Raw genomic sequence first — 27,122 nt, forward strand, 5'->3', positions numbered from 1 at the left:
TCTAAATGGTCCTTAATCTAAACCAGCTAGAGCTTTCTTTTACTGGAACTCCCAAGATTCAAACAAAAAGCTCTACAAAGGCACATCAGATAAAAACTGACATCATTGACCAATGCATTTCATCCAATCATGGCCTTATAATTCTAGTAAAACGTCATAATTACCATTTCCTTCTAAGTAGCCAGCAAAATGCTTAATAAAACCAATACAAATACATAACTTTGTCCAAAAGAAATCTCAAAAACATTACTTTCTGTACAATTACAAGTTCTACTTTAAAAACATTGACATTAGGCAGGGCTTTATTGTAGAAAGGGATCAACGATGTCCCTTCTGCATTAATCATTTGTACCCGCCTGATCACCATCTAATCAGTCAAAATTCGCTAAGCTGCACATGCGCAACTCAGCATTGATTCCTGGGATACCCAGAACATCACAGGTTCCCCCATGAGTGCTGTGACTGCATGAACTGTGTCATCCCAGCCATTCAATGGCCAAAGATCAGAATGAGCAAGAGAAGGAAAAAGATGGCAGCCCCTGAGAAGGAATAGCAGTAAGTGTTTACACACTGGGTTTAGTTCTGCTCTAAAAGGCATATACTGTACAAAGTATAACTACATATACACACACAAAACTGCAATGTAATCTGCTCAAATAATGAAAAGTATAGTTCAAGCCACATGTGTTGTGTGACTGCCCTTAAAGGGAATGCTGTGCACTGAACAGTGACTGCTGGGTCAGGTTAGTTGATTGTGACATCTACAAGATAACTTCCTCAAGATGCTAAGGATCAGTGCATTTTCCCACTAAGGAGAACTTTCTGACCCTCTTCAAGAGATACAGTATGCAGCCAATAATGTGCATGTTTAAGGAAAGTCCTAGAATGCAGTTTGGAGCTGCTTTAAAAAAGTATAGATTACTATGAGCAGTGTAAAGTCATAATTTATATTTGGCAAAAAGATAAAAAAAGATAAACAGAAATGAACTTACTTTTTGCCTCCTTTATATAGTTGGGTACCACAAAGAAGACACTGTTCAGCTGGAGACTCGTAGATACTTGCCCAGGAGGTTTGTTCTATGGTTACAGTACCATCACTAACATCAGAAAGAACTAGAGGAGAACTATTAAGCTCTTGGATGAGGGTGAAGGTGTCTGACAGTTCACATTCATTTTCAGGAATCTGTACGGTTTTTCGAATTAGCTGGAGAGTGGAGTGACGTTGGATCTCCTTCTGTGATTGTGTCAGAGGCTCTCGTATACTCATACCAGTGGAAATAGTTATGGTTGTCTCCTGTAAAGATTACAAAATGTAATTTAAGAATTAAAAAACATGAACCAAAATTTACAAATTCATACAAAAAACAGTTATACAATTCAGTACTGTGCTTACCAAAGGTTTTGGTCCTTTTTCTACTTTGTCTTTGAGATTGACGCCACAGTTGGGACAGACTTTTGGCTTATGCCTGTTGGTGTACATGAAGTTGCAGAAGGGATTTTTACACTTTCCTCTTCCCCTCTGTGTTGCTAAGCCTAGATCCTGTTAGAATAGTCATGAATGCAAGTCATGCTTTATGTACAGATGTTGATGTAAAACAATAAATCAAACTTGGGAGTCCATTAGGAGAAACAGGAATCTTTTATCTTCATGTTTTACTGTCACCTATTGGAGGATTGGATACAGGCAAACAAACAGCATAGCCCAAAGGTAAAAGACCTTCTATGTCTCTCAATAGATGAAAAAATATATAATGTTTAGCCCAGTGAGAAGACCGCAAATCATTCCTTATATGATATAAAAATGATCCTACCCACAGGAAATCACAACTACCAGATAAGTGAACAACAGTGAAGAAAAAGAAGAAGAAAGAACTGCCATACACAATCAAATTCAGCATGATTCAACAGGCCTGATAAAGTCAATAACTTGGCCATCCAGAATTAACATAGGCCGTGATAAACAGTGCTTCATGTATGTGTCTGCTGCTGAACCTGTCAGCAAATGATCATTTACAGCTTCAATGTTTCCCAAAAATCAGTTTATGTCACATATTGTTACCCCTGAAGGGCTATAGTAAGTGTTTCATTTCAGCTATGCATCTGTTGATCTAATAATATTGTCATTACATAAGATAAAAAGTGGAATGCATAGTTTGTTTTCTTCATAGAAAGCAAAGAGCATTTTTATCCAAAATACTCTACAACAAAAAGTACATCAACACCCTACATGGTTGGTGCTCCATTCTGCTGCCCACTCTTTCTTATTGGTCAGCAAATTAGGAAGACAAATAGAAAGGCACAGACAACAGGAAGAGCAAAGACTTTTAGGGACGGATTTAATAAAGCTCTCAAAAGTTGGAGAGAATACACTTTCATTAGTGAAGCTGGGTGATCCAGCAAACCTAGAATTATTCTGGTCCAGGATTTAAAACATTTGCTAGCAAATGACTTTGAAGAAATTCAGTTTAGGTTTGCTGGATCACTCTGCTTCACTGATGAAAGTGTATCCTCTCAAGCCTTGGAGAGCTTTAATAAATCAGGTCCATAGCAGCCATGGAGACTATGGATTTAATGGGGTACATTGCAAATAGGTTACTGTGCAAAGAAACTTTAAACATGCAGTCACTTGTTTAATGGATCCACAGCTGGATTTATATTTTGCATTATATGTTAAGCTATCCTGTGGAGAATATTGTTATAAGAGACCATTGTGGCATTTTGTAAACTTAGATGCCATTTGCATTTATTGGTATTGCAAGTTTTACAGCATGTTATCTATATACTGCAATTGAAAAGCCATATAATATATATATATATATATTTTTTTTTTTTTTTTTTCACCGCAAGGTAACCTGTTCTTTGATGGTCTTTTAAGCAGGTTACGGCTGTACACATAATTTACCTCAAGAAGAAGTCCTTTAAGTAAAATGTTTAACCCAGGTGGACCATTGGACCATTTGGTCTTTACTGACATAACAGATTTACAGTTTACTTACTAATGCCACTGGGCAGCTGTACTTGTAGGATGGAAAGGTTTCAGTCACCACTTTAAGCTCTGGCTGGGATAAGGGTGCAGGAAGGTCAGCTCTAACCTGAATTGTGATGAAAAAATAAAGAATAAATATCACCTCTTGTAAGTTAGACATTGATGAACTTTAGTTTTCTCAATCGTTTCATACAAATAACAAATATTTAATGTTTATAACATATATTTTTTACCAAAAAAGCATCACAACATTGACTGCTGTGAATAGAATACATTTGCTGTGATCTTAGTAACAGTACCTTACAGATGTTAAAGATATGTACGCAGGTTTCACATTTATTCCGCTGGCAGGAAGATGTCTGATTTAGTAATGGACTGGTTAGATCTGGGGTGTCTCGGTATACTAAAGGTGATTTCAGGAATATTTATTTTACTAAAGCTTTATTTATTTTTATTTTTTTTTTAGAACTTCCAGGTAAAGTGACCATAAGCGGGACCCAATTATCCTTTTTAGTCTTTTCATAATGTAAAAGACTAGTTTTGTGGATGTAAATTGATTTTATGAATTGTGTGTTCATTGGTTGTCATTAGATCATCTCCCTGATAATGAAATCCCTCCTGAAGTGTTCCAGTTTACGGTATGCACATGCAATGCCTGCATTCATATACAAACTGGTGATAGTGTACTTGTACCAGTGGTATTGGAGCTAGAGTACAGAATACAGAGCCCATCTAGCTGCAGTCTCAAATATGGTATACTTGATACCATCTCCAAACTGCCTCACAGCTCTCTATGTGAAGGATAAGGGACAAACTCATCTACTTTCATAAATGCACAAGGTCACAGCAAAAAAAGATTTTGGTTCTGATAGGGACAGGAATGCGATGAGTCACTTTGATTTTACATATATTTTTGATCTCTGACAGGAAAATCTGTATCTCCTTAAGCCTTTGTTAAAAAGCATAATAAACGTTTAAAAGGTATCTCATCCTTACAAAGGAAACTAGTCAATTAGCCTGGTAAAACTCCTCTAATTACTACACATTTTACTATAGATATATTTTAATCTACTTACATTAAGAGAGAATACACTAGAATGTCACATGACTGAGTTTTAGGGGAGTAAAAATACTTTTTCCCCTAGCAATCAGGGGAGGGGGTGTGAGGTATAGGGGGAGCCCAGAGATCAGCTTTAATAAAATATTGGGGGTGTGCATGACATTTTCAGGAAATCAAAACTGTTGGACAGAATCAACTGTTGGACATAATAAAGTACCTTTCTAACATAATGGAGCACTACACTTATCATACATGCTCTAGAAATATTAACTGAATTTGGCAGAAAAATAAATTACATTTAAAGTTTGTCTTTTATTTACCGTGATCTCCTGTGTCATTGGTTGTTGCAAAATTGCTTGACCAAGTTGTTTCAATGTACTGGCTTTCAAGCCAGCTGGAGTAATAGAGTTGTATGTTTCTAAAAAAAAAAAAAAAAAAGAGAGTTTTAGCTCCACATATACTTAAATGGGGTGCTAAAAATGTTTTTGACTGGGGCTGCAAAGTAACAAAGTATACAGTTTTTTTAAAACAAATCGTTTTACATATGTAATGCCTAAGACAATTGTCAAACCTGGCTTTTACTTTCTCTTTGCTGTAAAGGGAGATTTCTACAGACTTTCTATAGCTGACTTTCTATTGACTTTAGGTATCACAAAGAGGATATACAAGGTTCACCTAGAATCATTGCAATCATTTGCCTTAAAAAAGATCAAAGGCCTACACAAAAATATAAAGGGTCTTGTCCCCCCAGCTATGCCCAGACACCTGACTAGAGAAGAGCATTTCCAAAATGCTGATGTTTTTGCAAACTGTGTGCTTTTTTTTTTTCTAGAAATGGACAGTGCCAGCTTTGACCATGCATTCACAAAAATGATTTTTGCTTTTTTAACTTGTTTGCCTCCACTATATGTCTGTTTGTTAGGCGATAACCCTATCATTACTTAAAATAATGATGTTTTCAATCACATTTATTTCTCCTAGCACCTGTCTGAGCTCCCTGCTGAGGAACCTCCCTACCCACAATGAGTTCCTAAAACACAAGGCATGACATATGAACTAACAGAAAACACAGATACCAGGTAAGGAGAGGTAAAACACCCAAGAGTGCTACTGTAGGCTGGAAAATTATATGGTTTACCTGGTTTTATGAAAGCCAGAGTGCTGCCAGTGCATTCCACAGCGATGCTTCTACTTGAACTGGTAGGAGCTGGAAGTATGGCTCTTATTGGCCTAGCAATAGCAAGGGGTTTGGAGAAACACTTAGCTTCTGGAGGTTTGTTTGATGTTAAAGAAGAGGATGAATTTGTCCTATGAATGGAAACAGTACTGTGTTACTATAATAACACAAAACAAAAGAAAGAAAACAAGCTATTTAAGGAAAACACTTTGTAAAATACAACAGGTCTGAACCCTAACTCTGGTCAGGGCTAAAACCAATAAAGTGGATGTATACTAAAAAGGAAAACTGCAAGACACTGACAGAGTGAAGCTATGAAGCAAATTGTGCAGTACTACTTAGCTGGAAAAAATTAACATACGTAATGAAAAAACATGGCTGAACATACTGATATATACTGTCATGTGAAAAAGAAAGTACACCCTCCTTCAATTCTAGAGTTTTTTTTTTTTTTGTCATCAAGACAAAAAAAAATTACCTGATCCTTAGCAGGTTCTAAAATTATTTAAATCTAACAACTTACAAAAGATTCGACTGTGTCATTGGGTGAAAGTTAAGCCATGGGTAAAAGTGAGGTAAACCCCACAATTTAAATACTTTTTTAGCAGCAATAAATTGAAGTAATCATTTTTTGTATGATTTTATCAGTCTCCCACATGCAGGAGGAGGAGATTTGGCTCTGCATAATATCGCTTCAGTACACTGACATGTTGTTGAGTTGCATTTACCTAATTTTAAGACCTGCTAAGGACCAGATGTATGTCCTAATATGCAGAACCTTACAATCCAGTCCTGTACTACCATAACATACTCACTTGGCAACAGAGGCTTGTGGCATAGCTTTTGCACTACCAGCTGGAGGTGGTTTGTCTGTTTTTGTGACAATTTCGGCCGACTTCACCTGTCGTTTCTCTGCCATGGCTGAACTGCTTCCTTCAGATTTGCTAGGCTCAAAGTGGGCATCAGAAATGATCACCTCCTCCCAATCCTCATTCTGTGCAGGTAGGGAAGACTGAAGGAGCTGACTGACTGCTTCTGAATTTTCCTTCTCAGAGGCCTTGGACTCTTTACCAGTATGGTGCTGATCCTGAGAGTTTGTAGTATCTGTTATCTGAACGCTGGTGTTTTGTTTTTCTTTTGATTGTTTCCCCTGAAGCAAATTTTCAATGAAGTGTTAAAATCAAATAACATACATTAATTGACCCATGTCAATAGGGAATAGCAACTATAAGTGAAACAAAACCAGTATGAAAAGAAACAGTATTTTTTATTTTTTTTCCTCTTTTATTTAGTGGAAACTCCACTATTTGTTCTTTTGCAGAGCTAAAGCTGCTGGAACTCGAATCTTAAACTTCAGAATGCCTTGTTGCCCTTCATGCAGTGTGGCTCCTCCAACTGGTCCCCATATAGTGACACTGTCCAGAAGGAGTAACCACAGTCACTAATGGGTGACATGGTAACTGAAACACTTGAAAACATAGGTTGGCAGTGATGCCTGAAGTCCTTCAAGAGAGCAAAGATTTAACAAAGTTCTTTTAAAAGGAGCCTTTACTTTTTTTTTTTTCAAATTAGTGACATGGCAATCAACTAATAATTTTAAGAGCACAAACCTCATAATCAATGTGAACTGATATTGGTAATATATCAGCCATGCATAGTAGGAAAAACCATGTAATAAAGGAGAGGTATCCAACTCCAGTTCTTGGGGGGCCAGTATGTGCAAACATTTTAAGTGCGTGACAGCAGACAACAGCATGCAATTTAGTAATGTGCAGTATATGAAGACTCACGGGTATTAATATGAAACTCCTGAGGACCCTGTGCTCTCGTCACTCTTGAGGACTGAAGTTGGACACTCCTGTTATAAAACCCTTTAACTCTAATTCCCAGAAGATTTCTATGATAGACACCTTCTATCATAGACATCTTCAGACATTTATCAGTACGAAAAAAAAGACTGCTTGCCAATCCAAAGAATTCCAAAGAAAACGTAGGTATTTCCAGGTCACTGTGCAGTGAAACCTATACAGCCAGTTGCTGTAGTCCCATCACGGTCTGCCTCTCCTCCAGGCCATTCATTATAGGTAACTGGGGCTGTATGTTTATGAATTGCCAGGGTAAAGGAAGGTAGAGGACCGAAGCCACCTGGCTGTATGAATTTCACTGCACAGCAGACAAAAAAAAAAAAAACAGGTACAACTTTTCTATTTCTGGCTGATAATGAAGAAGATTTCAGTTGGAAGGAAAGATGAAGGAACCTTCCTATTACTATTTACTATTCAGTCAAATTCTAGTGCAAAATTTTCTGGAGCCGGTAAACATACAAAACTAGAAATCTTTTTCTAATCAAAGCTGAAGATTTTACTTAAAACATGTAGTATGCTTACCTTTGGAATCCACTTTCCTCCAAGGAATTGATTACACAAGGGACACACAGGAGGTTTGTGCCTTGTTACATAGCTGAAAGTGCAGGTGGGGTTTGTGCAGCTGCCTCGTCCTCTTCTGGTGTAAGTGGTAGCCTAAAAGACAAAAATGAAATGTACGCACTGGGGGTTTAGTGTTAAAGACTGACACAATCCCAAGATTAGAGTACATATAGCTCCCTAAAATAAATTAATGGGACATTGTGAAAGGTATACCAGATCAATGCCACATCCTAAGGATACTTTGGGTGTAATTAAAAAATATTAGGTAATTGTCCAGTGTTATAAAAACCAAAATGTACTCACCAGTTTAATAGAGCGAGAAGTTTCAGTAATAGAGCGGTTGGTCATGGGCAGCATAATAAATTGGGAGGGGGCAGGTGGAGTAGAGTTCTCTTCCGAGTCCTGTGAAAAGGAAATATTGTATTAAAGAAATATTATGAAAAAATTACCGCCCGAGTGGTGTTTGTGAATAGGAACTCTTTTTCATTTTTATTTCTCTATACATAAAAGTAACATTTTTGATCCACTTACCTGGATGGCCATTACTGTGACAACAGACATTCCCCTAGGTAAGTCTGACCTTCCTACTGCAAGCCGCCCGTCTTCCTCAATAACCATGCTAGTGGCTGGATAAGTGCTAGTTTCTCCAATCTCCAAAGTAGCATCATCTAGGATGATCTCCCCTGCTACTTTATCAGTCCCAGCACAGTGAGAGTAGACCCCACCAGGAATGACTTCCCGCACTGCATTTGTGCCTTCACTGGCAAGCCCTTCTAGATCAATCAGCTGTTCAGAAAGACCTGATTCCAGTGTGTAGACATTCTGCCCTCCATTGTGAGACAAAGTAGCTGAAGGAGCAATGACTGCACATTCCCTGGGATGGGTCAGGCTTACATCTTCTTCAGGGGGAGGTTTGGGCACCAGGATGTATTCAGAACGGGGAAGGATCTTTCTAAATCCAGGAACATCAGAAATCATAGTGGACGAGGTGGACCTAATGTTCTGCAAAAAAAAAAAAAAAAAAAAAAAAAAAAGGAAACATTGCAGCTTAATATAAGGAATTGTACATGAGCAGTGTGGCCAGCAAAAAATGCAAAGACTTTTTTTCTGCTTGATAGATATACTTTAGTTCCCTTTATGACAGTCATTAAATGTTTATGGAATAAATGTTTAAAAACAAATGTTTGGTGCAAGCCTGCTCTTCTGATACACGGTAAAGAAATTTGAGTTGTTGGTTTGTTGTATGACATGTTAAGTCAATCCACAGACAACGAAGTTAAACAATTCTGACACAACACAAGAAGATATAACAGATCCATCAGTGAAACTCAGGTATTACAGTATACTCAACTGTGAGATATCTAAAATAAAGAATAGAGACTGCAATGATTTTCGATAAAGCAACAAAAAAAATAAATGTTGTGTACTAGATCCCTGGAGATATTTTGATAAAGCACTAAAAGCAGAAGGACACTTACAGGATCCAGACCCTCTTTCTCTAGCTTAGCTCGCTCCAGGTAATAGCTTTTCTCAGCCACACTTAGCAATTTCCAGCTCTCGCTTATCTTCTTGTTGATTTCAGATTGAGGAAGGTGAGGCACCTCTTGTTGAACTTTGAGGTAGATATCATAGTAGTAGAGCAGATAGGCTGACCTGGAACACATGAACATAATTGTACTATAATTGTACTATATTGTACTATATTAAAAAAAGAAAGAATCCAATTTTACAAAAGAAAAACATGTCATTACCCTAATGGGAATGAACATGTAACAGTACTACAAACCAGGCACAGCATTTTTAAAGCACATACAAAATGTTAAAGAGATGTACTGTGTTGCAAATGTTGTGATTCTTTCAAAGCTAAAACATGGACATTTTGGTTGTTGCAAAGTGTTATGAGCTTGCCTCCTTTCATACATTTCCACTGCCTCCCCACTACCATGGACAGTCTTATTAGGAGGGAAGCATTCTCTTTGTGTTATTGGTTTGTAATATATATTATATGTTTCAATATATTGAAATCTGGGACACCGAGTAATTCAGGGAAGTATCTAAAGATAGTGGTAAACCTAAATTCACTATCATTAGGGTAAAATGAGATACCCTTTCTTTTAGGTACACAATATTTCTTGAAATAACATGGTCATGCAAGTGAAGGTCTGACTGTGTTGTGAGGCAATATTGCATAGAAGTCCCAACACCCTGATGACCATGTGGTCCTGTCCACTTGCTGCCTCACTCAGATCTACTTGACATTAGACGGGTGACCTGCTGCCGCCATTCTAAATGCTGCCTGGGTCCCGGCCACGCCGCTGCTCGTATCCGCAGTTAGATGCGATGCACCATGCAGGATTACCGCATGGTGCAACACATTTAACTGGTGATGGGAGCAGCAATAGTAAATTCCGGGGTCGATGGGCTTGCATCAGTCCTGGAACTTAGTTTAGTTGTTCGCATCACCTGGAGGATGTGACGCTTGCATCCTCTGGGTGATGCAAGCAGAATCGTTGGTGGATTCAGGGGGGTGAGCAGGGCATCGCATCACCCGGCAAGATGTGACATCTTTTTACAGTAAAAAACACATAATAAAAGTACAAGTACATATTTTAGTGCACCAAGCATCATTGCCCAGTGCCCTGATTTACATTTTGCCCTGACCTTAATCTGACCTTTTGATGACTTATAAATCACTTCCTGAATGTATCATTTGATCACTTTGTCGTTGACCTTGATTGTTCCTAACTGATTGCTGGAGACCACATGGCATCCAAAAGGCATCTCGCCGGTGCAAGCGCTGTTTTGGAGGAATTTGAAGGCAGCGATTTGGAGTCCCTTGTGGAATCGAGCGATAGTAATTCACCAGAAACTTTGTCATCAGACAGCGAAAGTGACGATTCTGAACCTGAGGTCAGTGTTGTGCGCACATGGTGCTCCATTAACCTTGATGCGGACCAGGCAGCACCGCCAAGATTTCTATTCACCGGCGCACCTGGGATGAAAATTGAGGCTGAATGCAACGACCCCCTGGCATACCTGAAGTTGTTTTTGACCGATGAAGTTATCGAAAAAATTGTTGCAGAGACAAACAGATAAGCCGCTGTGTTTGCTAACTTTTTGAAATTTTTTGCTAAATTTTTATTTATGCAAACGTGCTGCTTTGTGTTTGCTAACTTTTTGAAATCTTTGGCTTATTTTTTTTTTTTTTTTTATGCAAACATGCATGTTGTTCTGTGTTTGATAACTTTTGAAAGTTTTTGCTAATTTTTTTTTTATGCAAACATGTATGCTGCTCTGTGTTTGCCAACTTTTTAAAAAAAAATATGCCAACATGTATGCTGCTCTATTTGCAAACTTTTTGAAATTTTTTGCTAATTCTTTTTTTTTTTTTTGTAAATATGTATGCTGATCTGTGTTTGCTAACATATTACTTGCAACCTCCACCACACTATAAAAAAACATATCCTAAAATACCTTTTTTATTTTGTTTTATGCAGGTACGCTGGACAACAACAAGGTGCTCCACACCTGAGGTTTGCAACATTTGGCTCTTTTGGCTGTGTTTGGGCTTGGTGATCCTACAAGGAGTTGTTGGCAAACCCATGCAGAAGTGGTACTGGTCCAAGAACAAAATGCTTGCCATTCCATTCTTTGGGACAGTCATGCCAGAATACCGCTTTTCACTTCATCATGAGATACCACACCAAAACTCAAGAAAATTTGGGAAGATTTGGGAATGATTTTACGAAATTTCCAGCAAACCTATGTGCCAGAAAGAGATGTCAGCATTGACGAAAGTCTAATGGCTTACAAGGGGAGACTCAGCTGGGTGCAGTCAAAGAGAGCACGATTTGTCGTGAAAACGTATCTGCTGTGCGAATCCTCATCTGGCTACATCTGGAATACGGTACTGTACACTGGAAAAGGGACACAGTTCAACCCCAGATACAGCCATTATGGATTGGCAACATCTTCAATGCTATCCTTCATTGAGCCATTGCTAGGTCAGGGCTATTGTGTCACAACTGACAATTGCTACACCTCTCCTGAGCTTTATGAGTTCCTTCTGCAACACAGAACAGATGCCTATGGACCCGTTAGGGCTAAGCGGTGCAACCTGCCATCACTGTTTGCAAAACGGTAGCCGAAGACAGGAGAAATTGTTGCCTGGCATAAAGGCATGATGATGGCCCAGAGATAGCGTGACAACAAAGATGTGTGCCTGATGAGTACTGCCCATGATGCCTCCACCGTTATAGTGCGCACAAAACGTGGGAAAGAAGTGATGAAGCCACTGGTGGTGATTGACTACAACAACACCATGGGAGGAGTCAACAGAGCTGACCAAGCCATGACATTCTACCCAGCGATAAGGAAACAGCAAAGGAAGTATTACAAGAAGATTTTCAGGCATTTAGTTGAGCAGTGCCTATGGAATGCCTACATTCTGTACAAAAAAAAAAAATAGTCAGAGGCCTGAGAATCATTCAGACTTCATTTTGCAAGTTTCCGAATCCATAGTCAAGAACCACCAAACACCATCAGTGGCTATGAATAGACCTGGACGTCGTGCTTCCACCGCTATCATCCCAGAACGCCTGACCGGTCATCAGTTCCTTCCTATACATCCCACCAACCCAGAAAAAGGCGGCACCTACAAGGATGTGCATGGTTTGCTGCTCAAAGACCGATGACAGAGGAAGAAAGATAGAAAAGGAAACCAGGTTCTACTGTCCTGACTGTGATGTTGGCCTTTGTGCAGCACCCTGCTTCAAAATCTACCACAACCGGGATGTCTACTAAAAATGTAAATATTTTTTTTTCTAAAATCTGCATTTAGTTTATAATATTATTTATCAATAATATTGCACCCTTTTTTGGACAAATTATGATTTTTGATAAATTACATTGTTGTGGTCTATTGTTTCATTATTTTTTTATAATTATGACTTATATTTATTTTTTATATTATTTATTATATTTAATAATAATTTTTTATATTATAATTATTTTAATAAAATAAATATAATTATTATACCCGGGAGTAAATCCTAAGAATTACAGGCCAATATAAACAAAAATTTCCATGCAAAAAAAAAACTGACAGAATTAGAACGCTATGGGGGGTTAAGGTGGTATTTGTTGCCAGAGCAGCTCTCCGAGTGTCATGCCTCAGCTTCCCCTTGCTGGGGGGACAATGTTACATATGCGGTGGTCGTGCCTGCTTTCCCAAGCTTTTTGGAGAGAGACATTTACTAATAATAATAGGGTTCTAGAGAGGTATATAAGGTGTTCTTCGGTTAGTGCTTTTTTTAGCAAATGTGACCTGGATGCCCCCAAGTCCTCTGTGAAGCTGTTGAAATTGATGCTGTTGGCAGCTCGAATTACTTTGAAGAAATCATGGAAATCAACTACTATATCAGTAAGCCCTTTTTATTCTAAAATGGATTGGGTCATGGTGAATGACAGGATGACTTATACTGTTAAGAACACAATGGCCAAATTTTATATGATTTGGGACCCCTTGAAGGCTTACTGCTCCCATTTATCAGGCACCTAAAAATCATTACAGGAAAGTTACCTGATCTCATCATCGCCGATTACCTCCTTCCATTTTTCCCCTCCTAGTCTTGTCTTGTCTCCCCGTCTGGTCTTTTGTGTATGTTTTTGAAAGTCTATATGCGTTTGCTCTTGATTTCTATTTTTATATTATATACGAAAGTTACTGTAACTTTGGATCTTGTCTTGCTCTACCTCAACATATGTACTGAAATTTATTTGGCCACATTGGTTTTGAGCTGATTTGCACTATTTTTGTAACTTTCTGTAAAGTTTTATATGCAACTTGTTTACATTTTTGTCTTGAAAAATTTGTTAAAAACCATTATAAACATTGAAATACTAAAACTATACTAAAGTGTCCAAACTTCAGCCAGTTTGTTAGAATATAAATTTGAGATATATTTTATGTGCTATAAAACTCAAACCTGGGTTTCTTCATGGAATCTCTTTGCTCAGTGCATCCTCTGTATTTCTTCCTTTTAACAGGTGGCTTAGCAGGCACATAGTTTCCTTCCAGTTCCTCTGACTCCACTGTCACCTCAGTGCCATCGAAGGGGTCATCCATGTCTAAAGAAAACACAGGTACATAAATAGTCTTGTTCTTTACACACATATTTACTAAAATGTTTTCCTAATAAATTAACACAAGCAGTAAAGAAACTAACTGGAGCACTTAAAAGGGAATAAGTTAGGTAAAAATTGCCAGTCTCAGTCTATCGTTGTAAATCAGGAAAGTGGATAAGAGCATCTCCACCATAATCTGTTACCTATCTCAAGGATACAAGGGAAACTAAGAAGGATTTCCTAATTAGGTTACCTCTAGACCAGTGCTTTCCAATCCAGGTTCCATGGGACCCTATGATTCCTAGGGAGCAATGTTCCTTGAGCAATGAGTAGTTTGTGACTTTCAGATGCCAATGAATCCGAGAGGCTATCTTTTTCTTATTCTTTCGATTCTATTTTTATTCTTTCCTATTTCCTATTTTTCCCATTGTCCAGTAATGTTGAAGGAATTGTACTGTGAGCTGTATATATAGCAATTATAGTAGGGGTTCCCTGAAGACCTGAAAGTTATTGGGTTTCTTACATTTGTCTGTAAAACTAGACTGCCATGCCATAGCACGTCCGATAAATTGAATCCTATTCAAGCACCTAAATTAGGACATATATGTAAACAAATAAATATTATTGAGGTAGGAAACTTTGCAGCAGATTCACAAAAAAATAGCTGACAAAACAGTCTGAATACATTTTAATCCAGTAAAACTGACCCACAAACAGCTCCCACCAGGAAAATCCACTGAAATTACTTTGCTGCAGGGGAGTGTGAGGAAAGCAAGTATAAGTAGGTTGTGCAGGAAGGTGAGAAGCGGGGTCACCTAGGGTCACTATTACAAATTAAAAAGCTGGAGAAAAAAAAAAAAGCCGCTCAACACACAATTGCCATGTACGTTCTGATGGACAGAAACCAAACAAATTTGTATCAGCCTCTTCCAGTTCTGTATACATCTCAACTCACTCGAAGCGATGAGCCAGCAGAACTGAGAGCCAATCATGAGTTCAACATGCAAATGTGCTGACCAGTAATATTTTAACAAGAGAAGAAAGCAGAGTGGTCAAAGAGTTGACCTCATTAATCTGCTGCTGCTCTTTCACTGTCCAATAAGCAGGTTAGGGGTGTTAAGTTAATGCTACTGTATACCTAAACAGTAACAAAAGAACATGGTATCATCCCCCTGATGTTGTGTGATGGAGCGCTATCATTTTCAGGACTGGATGGACAAAAATACAATTTTCTGTTACAAATTCTGTTCTTGTATGTTTCCAAATGTGTATTTTGAGGTTTGCATGAAGGTCAGCTTTAAATACCTTTCTAATCGTTTTTAACGACGTAAAACCTATTTAAAGATTTATCTATTATTTTCCCAACACTTTTAGTCATAGTGAGAATTACTAGGACAAACAGGGATGGTAAATCTCCATAGAAGGAACATGGAGTGACAAGAAAAATGCCACAGATTCTAATCTTTCTCAGTTTCTAAAACAAACAAAAAATTCAGTTTTTTAGATACCTGGTAATTCCACTATGAATGACACTTCCTGGTAATTGGGTCACTGACAATGAAATCCAGTCAAAATGTTTTATTAAAAAGTGTGTCCAATGACAAAATGTAATGTTCACTTCTTAGTTTTGGGTACGTTAGGTTTTAATGCTGGCTGTGTCCCCGTGAAAAGATTTACTCTCTCTGTATGTCCTGGTGACCGCTATCACCCATACGAAGAGTAAGGAAAAAAAATAAATTATGATTGTAACAGAGCTGTTCCCCCATCTTACCCTCCCACTTTCCACCAATGAATCTAAGTTAACCCATAATCATGCCCTGATTATCACTGAATGGGGAGATGGAAGGAAATTGCTTCTGTTAGTTCTTTGAAGGAAGTTTTTCAGAAGCTTCCTTACCATCTCAGTGTGCTCTAGCAATGCACCGCCTATATAGACCTCAATGGGAATGCTCTCCACCCACATTGGTAGGCAGTGGCAGAGTGGCTGAAAATGTTACAGACACAACAAACTTTTTAACATAGGGAACCCCTTGAAATAACTTTTAGGTCCTCAGAGAACCTCTGCTATAATTACTATATCCTCAGCCCACAGTACATTAGTGTGGTGGTCAGTGGGAAGAATTCCTCTTAAATTGCTGGCCAGTAGAAAGAATGTCACCCTTATAAAGACAAAAAGATTCTTGGTGTCAGATAAACTGATCTGAGAGGCACAAATCGCCCTAACAACCTCTGGAGGAACCCTGACTGAAAAGGAAATGAACAAAAAAAAAAATCTAAATACCCTCAATCCCACAGGGTAGTCCGATCCATCCAGGGGTGTTATTCCTCTGGTCCTGCGTCATCCCGGAGCCACTGCTCCGGGCGCCGCCATCTTCTCCTCTTCTCCTCTTCTTCCAGGTTCTTCATCCTACGTCACCTGACCAAGGCGGGAGATCAGGTGAAGTAGCATGGAAAAAAAAAATTGCAGATCCTACAGTGCATGCATGAAATCGGCAAATTTTTCTATTTGCCCCAAAGGGCTCCTTCTGCACCCAAGAGCCTCCCCCAATATACGTGTTTTTTAAAGAAAAAAAAATTTGAAATGAAATTTCTGAGTTTAGGTATGCTTTAAGAAACACTGCATTATTTGGTTATATTTTTTTTTTTTTATTTAAAATGTTTTTTTTGCTGCGCAGGAAATGTTTAAACTTTGTTCCAAGATGTTATTGCTTTTTGTGTCACCATTGGCAGGTCTCACCCCTCTATCTGTGAAAGGAAAGGAAAAGTCCAACATTTTAGAGCTGCCCCCAGATGAAGGGTGAGGGTGAATCTTCCAATTGGATTTGCAAACCATTCCCCCATATTTTGAGAGATTTCCTTTTGCATTTTTGAAGCAGGAAGTGAAATTTCCCCCATGGAACACACTACTGGCAGGGTTCTGCTTTAACACTTTAAAACGATTGTAATCTGTGTATTCTCCTTGGTGGCAATGCGAGCACATGGTGTGTAATCAATATATGTCTCATATGATCACACACAATAGAAAGGACTGAGAGCAGGTTACTGACAGCCCTGCCTGATATCCCATGGTCACGTGATCCAGCTGCTAAACACAGGGCTGTCTGCTTGTGTACAATGATGTCAGGGATTGTTGTCAGTGTTGTGCACTAATCACACATTCACCCCCTCACTGGTCCAATAACACCCCTTCCTTGTGTCTCAACTCCCCAACCCTCATATAGATCCCCAGACTGAGGATATAACATTCTGTATTTGTTGTGTCTGCTTTACTCCCTCCCCTCCCCCTCCGCCTATTCATGTGTCTTCATACTGACTCGGGCACTCCCCAACGTCCAATGAGCGGCCACCTTATTAACTCCCTCCCGGACTTCACCTCTCACCGCCCTCAGAAGCTCCCTAAAGACATCCTATGAGCCCCAATCGCACCCGCCGCTGATAGCCGAGTCCCGGCACCCCGGTTCGAACTCCTTACCTGCAGCCCAAGCCGAGCGTCGTTGAGAAAGTTACCCCCTCTCCTCCTTGCCCTCTCCAAGATGGCGGCCTGAATACTAGGGCGGAGCGACCAATGGGAACGTGGAATGAAAGGCCGAGAGCCAATCAATTGCTGCCTTTTAGCCACGTGTGTCCTGAGGTAGAGGATGGCGAGGCGGATAGAGTGATCATTACATCAGTACATTTGGATTGTGAGAGTGATCCCTGAGCCAAAGGAAAAAAATATAAAAACTAGGAATTCTGATATGGTATTACAGACCACTGTGATGTTAACGCAATTGTTGACATAATTCCTCAGAATTGAATTGTAGAAAGCAGTGCTGCTGTAGATTTTTTTTATTGACTGAAAAATAAATCTGACTTAGGGTTTAGGTCTGTCTGTCCGTTTCACACTTCATTATTATTTATGAATGAACATAGTGTGAAATTTAGAACACCTAAACTGTAAACACTAATATGTGTGGCACTTTATGGGGATTTTACTTCTTGTCATGTAGATACAACAGGAAGTGAGAAAAAGATAACTCCAAGACAAAGGAAAGACCTTGTCAGTGCATTGCTGGGATATGCGCTAATGAAACTAACTTTGCTAATGTTTTCTGGAACCATTCAAACACATTACCCAGCTCACCTCTGAGGCACATGTGTTGCAGCACACTACACATTTCAGTAAAGCACTGCCAGAAAATACACACACTTGTGCATTACAGTGTGCCAATGTATGTGTTCATGTTGGTATGTATTGCATTTGGAAAGTCTGTTAGGTGAAACGAGGTGCCTACCAGCTTGATGGGGTTTTATCTATTTAACTTTATTGATTATGAGATGAATACGTATTGGTGTTTCACCCCAAAAAAAATACACTCTATACCCTGCACTGAGCAATTTCTGTTGGCATTGCAATGCCCTGCCAACATATCCTCTGGACCTGCCAAGGTATTGCTCCATTTTGGGGGGAGCTGGGACCAGCCTCTTCCCTGATTAATATCTTTTCCGACATGAAAAGACCCCTAACTTCTCTTGGCAAGACCTTGCCAAGCCAAAGGCTAAATTGATCTCACATTCTGACCCTAATAGGTGTTCCAATACACTTAAATGGACGTTTCCACTTCACCCTTCCAGAATGAAACTTTACAAGCAGAGTAAGGACATTTAACTCCTGACTGCTAGACTGAATAATCGGTTGGAGAAACATAAAAATTTTTCTTTCTGTTCCCCTCTCTCTTCTTCTTTTTCTTTATCTCAGTCTTTTTTCCATCTAGTGAAAAACAAAAAGGGATAAATAGCACGAAGCTAAGTAGCTCTTCAGATGGCTCATTGGAAAAAAACAATGACCAGACACAAAGTCAGTCCTAGGTTCGTACCCTGACACCCTGCATCTGCCAGGTGCTTGAATGAGTGTACTCCACTGCTCATGTGCAGAGGGTATTCCATCTGGAAGATTTGGTGAGGATGCTCAAGGATGTCACATTCCTAGTTTAAGGTATTGAGGCTCGCTCTCTCATCATCTGCTTTTTTTACTTTGTTATTCATATTATTTGAGAAGCTCCACTTGTTGTTTAGTAAGGCATTTATCTAATAAAGAAAGAAGGCATTTCTGTTCTGTGCATCCGTTTATAGGATAAAATGTTTACCTAAAAATCTTTGCTCTAGGAAAGGAAGGCTCTGCATAAGGATCCTTTGCCTTTCAGCAGCCTCTGGAAACTCCAGTCTCTACTGCTCATCCTGTCTCAGAAGAACTTATGCAGCTGCCCAGGGCAAGATGGTGGACCCTCCGTGTCACCAGCTCAGTTGACACAGATGTACGCAGGGGGTGGGAGTCACATGACCAGCAAATGAGAGAACTCTCCATCTGAGGAAGTGCTGGAGCAGAGGAAGCTCAGGTGGAGTTTACACTTCTGCCAGCAGAGGGAGTGCTTCTGTGAAATACTCTGGTTCTCTGGGGTAAAGAGGCAGCTCTCAGAGAATCACATGATTGAGACCAGGAAGTGTCCAACGGACAGAATTCCAGAACAGGGCTGGTACTTACTGCTGGCTGAGGAATGTAAGATGACACAGACAGTGGCACAGATTCCTGGTCCTGTGGGGATCTGTGACAGAAAGAACCCGGCATCTATCTTCAGGTCTGACAGAAAGGACACTTAATTAAATCTTGCACACAAAGGCCGGAAAACTTCAGCGCCTAGCATGCTCTGAGAGGGTCATGTTAGGTCACTCTTCTCCCCCCTCCATTCAGCGTCACTCCATAGTTATCCAGCTTCACCATATGTCCATGCTTGCCCTTGAGTCTTTCATCGACTCTAGAGCAGCTTTAAATTTCATCTCAGCTACCCTTGTCAAGGAATGTGCTTGGCAAATGGAGCCATTATCTCAACCTCTGACTAGACCCATAGAAAAGTCTGCTGGTGTGTTACATCATGGGACTATAACTTTTATTGTGTTTCATCAGGCCACCTCTGGAGTCATTCTGGGCCTCCCATGGCTTCAACAATACTCCCCTGTGCTGGACTGGTCTACTCCAGAGATATTGGCTTGGGGTCCCTTATTTCACTCCAAATGCCTGACCAAGCTTACACCTCTCCGGCCTCTTGCTTTCTCCACCATTCTCCTTTCTTAGTATATGGATTTCAAGGACGTCTTTCCAAGCGCAAGACCGAGGATCTACCTCCCCACTGGTCTTACCATCACGATAGACCCTATTCCTATCTTCACACCTCCCAGAGGACAGGTATACCCCCTCCGAGACCCAGACTATGAGTGAGTATATGAAGGAAAATCTGGGGATTTAAAAATATGTCCTCTTCCCCTGCTGGAGCAGGGTTTTCTTTGTCCAGAAAAAAGATGGGACTCCATAAAGAACTGCTACCCACAGCTGCTCCTTCCTGAGCTCTTGGACTGTCTCCGTGGTGGTTCAAAAGAGATCTCCGAGGTGCATATAATCTAATTCGGATCAAGGGGGAAGATGAATGGAAAACAGCGTTTAACACCAGAGACGGGCATTTATATATCTTTTATATATCTGTGTTATTGTTTATTTGGATGAAATTCAGATTTTTTTCCTCTGACTTGCTCACTCACTGATAGCATGTCTGTTCAGTCCTACAAAGGCTTTGAGACAACGGACTCTATGCAAATATGCAAAGGCAGAGAAGTGCTTGTTTGACACCCCCTCAGGTGCCCTTTCTGGGCTACATTGTTTCTAAAGAAAGCCTCTCCATGGATCCTGGAAAGGTTGCAGCCATTTCTAACTGGCCACTACCCTGCTGCCTCAAGGCTACTCAGCAATTTCTGGGATTTACCAATTATTACTGGCAATTTATTAAAAATTACTCCTTCTTTGCCTAATCTGACAATCCTGACTGAATTTAACACCCTTTCCAACTTTAAAATTAACTATTCCAAATCAGCAGCTTTGGATGTGACACTCCTAACTGGAACCCGCTCCCATCTCCAGCAATCGTTTGCTTTCCGATGGGAACCCCATGCGATCACATACTTAGGCATGAAAATACCCAAAACACTCTCAGAGTTATTTAACCCCCCTAGCGGTATTCCCGAGTGTGACTCGGGGTGGGAAAAATTGCCAAAAGTGGTAATCCCGAGTCACACTCGGGGTACCTTTGGGGGACCCCTTACCTTATCCCCGCGCTCCAGCGGCGATCTCACGATCCCGCTGTGATGGGGCACTTCTCTTCTCACTTCTCCGTCGGGGGGCGTGGCCGGGCGGGAAATTTAAAAGCAGATTACCGAGTAATCTGCTTTTAAATACTGCCCGGGTCCCCACCACCCCGATGCACACATCTGCAGTTAGATGCGATGCACCATGCAGGATTTCTGCTTGGTGCATCGCATCTAACTGCAGATGCGATCACCAACAGTAAATCCAGAGGGTGATACGAGCAGAGATTTCCCGCTGGCAGCACCCCCTGGATCTACTCCTGCTTGCATCTCCCGGAGGCTGATCTCCGGGTGATGCGGTAGGGGAAGCAGGGGGGTGTCCCCGCCCTGCTCATTCCCCTGCTCGCATCTCCCGGAGGCTGATCTCCGGGTGATGTGAGCAGGAGAGTGAGCAGCAGGGACATTCCCCTACCGCATCACCCGGAGATCAGCCTCCGGGAGATGCGAGCAGGGGAATGAGCAGGGCGGGGACATCCCCACCGCATCACCCGGCAAGATGTGTGACATCTTCCGGGTGATGCGGTGGAGTGATGGATTGTGGGGGCGGGAAATTTAAAAGCAGATTACTATGTAATCTGCCTTTAAATTTTTTTTACAGTAAAAAAACACACAATAAAAGTATAAATACACATTGTAGTATACCAAGCATTATTGCCCAGTGCCCTGATTTTCATTTTGCCCACTATTAGCCCTGACCTTGATCTGATCTTTTGATGGCTTATAAATCACTTCCTGAATGTATCACTTTGTCTTTGACCTTGATGTTCTTGACTGTTTGCTGGAAACCGCATGGCATCCAAACGGCATCTCGCCGGCGCAAGCGCTGTTTTGGAGGAATTTGAAAGCAGCGATAGCGATTTGGAGTCCCTTGTGGAATCAAGCTTATTTCATTATTTTTTATAATTATGTATTATAATTATGTATTATATTATAATTTATGATTATAATATAATAAATAAATATAATTATTGTACCCGGGAGTTAATCCTAAGAATTACAGGCCCACAATATAAACAAAAATTTCTACGCAAAAAAAATTGGATCACTTTTTGCATCAAAAAATGACAGAATTAGAATGCTAGGGGGGTTAATAGGAACTTTATCCCGCTGCTCTCCACAGTAAACTCTGATTTGGTTAAGTGGGATAAATTGACTTTTTCTTGGATGGGACGCATAAATGTTATCAAAATGAATATTCTCCCTCGGTTTTTGTACCTTTTTTAAACGCTGCCCATTAAAATTCCTGGGTCCTTTTTTAGGAACCTCAACTGCAAACTTTTTCGCTTTATTTGGCGTAATAAAGCTCCAAGGCTTTGCAGATCCTTACTTATGAGGTCCAAACTGGAAGGGGGTCTGGGAGTTCCGAACCTATTCCATTACTATTTGTCGGCCCACCTGACACGGGTATTGGATTGGTGCAGAAACAGGAGATTAAAACAATGGATATTTTTGGAACAATGTTTTTGCCCAACACCTCTGCACCTCCTTCCCTGGCTGCCAATTTCGGCCTTCCTGAGTCTTAAATCCCATCCTATGGTGGGATATACATGGGAGCTGACGGTAAGGAACTTCCACCGTTTACATCTTTCACCCTCCCCATCACCTCTATTTATGGTACTGGGCAACCCGTCCTTCCCTCCTGGGATGGATGACGGGAGGTTTAAAGAACTGCTTTCTGCCGGGGTATGCAGAGTGATACACTTTATTAGATCAAACAGATGGATTGACCCAGGGGGCCTTGGAGAGGCCATGGGTGACTTTCATTTGGACTTCTGGAAAACTATGCAGCTTATCCACTTCCTGGCTGATCTTCGCCCGGCTCTGTCCTACTGTAGGTCTCTTACTCCTTTTGAACAGCTATGTATGGGTGAAGGGGGTGTTAGACAAACTTTGTCTGTAGTTTATGGGCTGTTGCAAACCCCCCCTCCTGACCACACACCTACATTCCTAGGTTTTTGGGAGGCCGATTTGGGTCTCTCACTCTCTGTGGAGCAGAAAGAAAATATCCTCTATTGGACTCATAAAGCTTCCATTGCTAGTAAATACCAGAAAATTTGCTTCAAAGTGGTCTCGAGATGGTACCGCACCCCTGAGAAACTGCATCACATTTTCCCAGAGGTTTTTGACCGTTGTTGGTGGTGTCAGACGGAGAAAGGCACGCTGCTTCTTATATTTTGGCTTTGCCCACTCTTGCGGAATTTCTCCCCACTGTTAGGACCATTGTTCAACAGATGGCAGACCAAGACATTCCTGATGACCCGTCTTTTTTCCTTCTTCAACATAACTCATTTTCAAGGAAGGCATACAAAAGCTCGGTCGTCAGGCATCCTCTTGTGGCTGCCCTTTCCTGCATTTCTGCTAGCTGGCGAAATTCGACTCCACCCACGATTGGATTGTGGTTGAGTAAAGTTAATGAAATCCATCGTATGGAGGATCTTACCTTCACTGTGGGGGGGACTGGCAGGAAGGTGGCTTATACCTAGCACTACTGGTCACAATTTATGCTTACTACCGAATACCGAGACCTTGCTTCCTATAACTGAATTCTAAGTTTGGTTCTCATGCTTATAGTTTTTCCTTTAGGAGAGACCCCTCATCCGGTGTACTTTTCCTCTTACTCTCTCCCCCGCCCCCTTCCCTTTGTGTCCCACACCACCCCCTGTATACCATTTTGTTTTGCTATTTAATTACAGTTGCTTTTTCTGTTTATTTTTACTTGCACTTTTTACTTTGTAGTGTATTATTGTTGTTACAACTTTGCACTAACATGATTGGATTATTATTATGGTTGTTATGTCAATATGTGCCTGTTTATATGATTTAATTCCGACCCGGCGATATTTTGCATCCCTTCCCCTGTTTTTATTGTACCCTGTTTTTAAAATTTTAAATAAAGAATGTTTAAAAAAAAAAAATTACTCCACACTGGTGGCTCCCATTACTGCACTAACCCAGAAGGATGCTGACACTAACAATTGGCCCTCTGGGACTATTGAGGCTTTTCATACACAATCTTTACAACAATCTCTCTTTTTGGCCCAGGTCTGGTTAGGCCGGATGTCACCAACCCTTCTTAACAGAGGTTGACGCCTTCTCTGTCGGAGTAGGAGCTATCCTTCCAGACCCTACTGGAACCAGACACCAATGTGTTTTCCCCAGCAGAAAAGATATGTTTCATTGGAGACAGATACCGCCTAGTCATCAAGCTACCTCTTGAACAATGGCACTATCTTTTGGAGGGTTCCCCCCAACAAGATCACACTTGTTACAGATCATAAAAACCTCCAGTATCTGCAGTCTGCCTGTCATCTCAAACCCTGGCAAGCTCATTGGTATTTTTTCTTTTCTTGTTTTGATTTTGTGATTACCTTTAAACTCGGTTCCACCAACTCCTGAGCAGGCGCTTTTTTCTCTTTGATCAGGATTCCAAGGCTGCTGTTGATTTTCCCTCTAGCCAACATCCTTGCCTTAACCTTTATCTAGGAATCCGCTATCCCACTTGGTAAAATCTCCAAGGTTTTCAATGGAAGCTTTCGTAATGTATTAAAACACCTATAAACGTGTGAAAATGGCTATAAACTGAAAATATATATATATAAAAAAAAATTGATTTCAATGGAGGCGTTTTTGTGTGTTTATAAATGTTTTTAATAGTTAAAACAAAGCAAGGAGCAAAAATTTGTCTTAAGAATTGCCCTGGTGTAGACTACCCATTGGAATGCATGGGTATTTCAATAATGGGCTTTTAAACACTGGGAAAACAGTCTGTGTAGACAAAGGCTTAGCACCAACTGCACACTTTTCTCCTACACCTCTAGCACATATAGTGCACTTCTTTCATCTACTTATAGCACAGGGTCATCCATACACTTTTCTACTCCTTTAGGGTCAGTTGGTCATATCTTGTTCACTCTGCCTACAAAACCAATTGTGCACTTCTGTCCCTCATCTTAGGTATTTACTGTGCACTCCTCAACATCTAGCAAGGAATGTTTGCTCCTCCTGCAACTGCAACCTTTCACTCTTCTGCCTCCAGTGTTAACTGTGCATTTCTTCTTCTTCCAGACTATTCAAATCATGCACCTTCTCTCCTTCATTCTCCTTCTATTTCTCCAGGGCAGACTGTAGGCTTTTGCTCTCTTTTACTAAGCATACACTTCTTTCCACCTCCAGCACCAACTGTGCACTTCTCCTCTGTCTCCAGGGACGACTGTGCCCTTCTGTCTCTCTTGCAATTGCAATAAAACTTTGTTTACATGTGTTCAGTGTGCTAAAAAGTGTCTGAATACTTTTAGCCACAGTTTATCTGAGTAATGTACGAGGGGGTGCGGAGAAGTTCCTGGCCTTCCCCAGAAGGAAGAAAGCCAGAGTTTTGAAATAACACATTTATTCAACATATTCCCTCCTGAGACTGATGCCCTTAGTACAGCGTACAGTGTAATTGCAGCTTTTCTAGACCATTCAAATAAAAGTCATTTGGTTTTGCCACAAACCAGCTCTCAGGAGCATCTTTGACGTCAGAAATGTCCTCAAAACATTACCCCTTCAGGTGTTTCTTCAAATTCAGGAACAGATATTAGTCCGAAGGGGCCAAGTCAGGTGAGTGGGGGTGGGGGGGGGGGGGGTGGACCAATTAGATGTGTGTGCAGGTGTATTGTCCTTAAAAAAAGGATCCTTTCAACTTTACACGGCGTTTTGTCTTTATTGCCTCCTTCAGCTGGTCCAGGAGGTTAGCATAATACTGTCCAGTGATACTAGAGCCCTGAGGTAGGTAGTCCACCAACAGAATACCGTCTTTGTCCCAGAAAACAGATGCCATTACTTTTTTGGCCGATTTCTGGATTCAGAACTTCTTCGACGGTGGGGACCTGCTGTGACACCATTCCTTTGACTGTTTCTTGGTTTCAGGATCATAGATGTGGAGCCAGGTTTCATCCTCAGTCACTAACCTAGCCAAAAAGTCCTGTGCAGGTTCAAAATGGGTCAAAACGGCTTTGGATGGTTCAATTCGTTCCTTCTTCTGATCACTGTTCACACATTTCGGCACCCACTTCGCTAAAAGCTTTCGCATGTCTAGGATAGTGGTGATAACAAACCCAACACATTCCCGTGAGATGTCAAGTATCTGGGCTATCTTTTTTGCGGATATTCGCTGGTCCTCAATAATCAGCTCATGGACAGCATTTCAGGTTGCCGGGTCAGTTGAGGTTGGGGGTGCCCTCTGTGGGGCTCATCTTCAATGGTGAAATGCCCAGTCATGAAACGAGATATCCAGGTTATGACAGTGCTGTAGGAAGGACACTTCTACCCCAGTGTTTGTGACATCTCAGTGTGAATGTCCTTTGCTGACTTTCCCTGGAGAAACAAAAACTTCATGACAGCTCGTAACTCCTATTGGGTTAGCACAAGCTCATTTATTGTCAATTATGTCTCACCAACAATAATGTTTTACCAGTATATACTGGTATATGTATACCATATATGAGGTCATCCTAAAGGAATGCAGCATATCCTTTAACTGATGTCCTTATAAGGTAAAATACTGGTTTAAGGGATGATCATTGGTCAGTACTGGTCAAACACTGGCCATTGTCTTAGTTCCTGAGTAGTTAAAAACACAGTGCCATACCTAATTAACTAGTCTTGACCAGAACTAACTGTATGCAACATGTTTTTTGATCATCTGCCAACCCAAATAATTTGGAAGACTCCTTGGATGAATGCAAACCACTTCCGCAGCTAAGTATTTTTGTTATATCTAAGTGTTTGTAACTGCATTGTTTTATCTGTCTTTATTATTAAATGGTATAATCTTTCAAGTCTTTGTGTTATCTCTCTTTGTACACTTCAAATTGAACCCATCAATATTTGCATAAACTGTCACAAATTATATCCGTGACATAACACTTGGTACCAGGAGACGTGGGGTTTGATTTGTGCAAACTAGAGATATTGATGATAAGATTGATAGTGGGAGAATTATGATTGTGTTTGTGCTGATTTATTATTTTGGTTTTTGTATTGTAAGTCATAGTGCAATCAGAATAATATGCAGAAGTTGTTTAGCTGGGGTAAATGAAAGTTGCAAGATGATCAGAGTGCGAGTCTACTCCCAGGTTGGGTGTCCACATCTGGACAGTGGAACCCAATTGCTCGCCAGTGTAATAAATATGTTGC

At 40.5% G+C, this 27,122-nt stretch overlaps 1 protein-coding gene across 3 annotated transcripts in view; it reads right to left on the reverse strand.

Moving 5' to 3' along the window:
- HMGXB3 (HMG-box containing 3) overlaps positions 1 to 17,327 on the reverse strand; it is a 29,388-nt gene extending 12,061 nt beyond the window's left edge. Inside the window, exons 1-12 of one of the 3 annotated variants that reach the window (XM_072400564.1) lie at positions 17,248 to 17,327; positions 13,637 to 13,778; positions 9,128 to 9,302; positions 8,181 to 8,651; positions 7,953 to 8,051; positions 7,611 to 7,742; positions 6,039 to 6,373; positions 5,185 to 5,354; positions 4,367 to 4,464; positions 2,997 to 3,092; positions 1,394 to 1,540; positions 993 to 1,294 (exon numbers count right to left, since the gene is read on the reverse strand). In XM_072400564.1, coding sequence (XP_072256665.1) covers positions 993 to 1,294; positions 1,394 to 1,540; positions 2,997 to 3,092; positions 4,367 to 4,464; positions 5,185 to 5,354; positions 6,039 to 6,373; positions 7,611 to 7,742; positions 7,953 to 8,051; positions 8,181 to 8,651; positions 9,128 to 9,302; positions 13,637 to 13,776 — 2,165 coding nt within the window. In that variant the 5' untranslated portion in view covers positions 13,777 to 13,778; positions 17,248 to 17,327. Of the gene's footprint in view, positions 1 to 992; positions 1,295 to 1,393; positions 1,541 to 2,996; positions 3,093 to 4,366; positions 4,465 to 5,184; positions 5,355 to 6,038; positions 6,374 to 7,610; positions 7,743 to 7,952; positions 8,052 to 8,180; positions 8,652 to 9,127; positions 9,303 to 13,636; positions 13,779 to 16,056; positions 17,163 to 17,247 lie in introns of those variants that run through there. The other 2 variants (XM_072400563.1, XM_072400565.1) reach the window with 2 other exon arrangements.
- Between the last annotated feature and the right edge of the window lie 9,795 nt (positions 17,328 to 27,122).

Source organism: Pyxicephalus adspersus, chromosome 2 (genome assembly GCF_032062135.1).
Source record: "Pyxicephalus adspersus chromosome 2, UCB_Pads_2.0, whole genome shotgun sequence".
Lineage (NCBI taxonomy): Eukaryota > Metazoa > Chordata > Amphibia > Anura > Pyxicephalidae > Pyxicephalus > Pyxicephalus adspersus.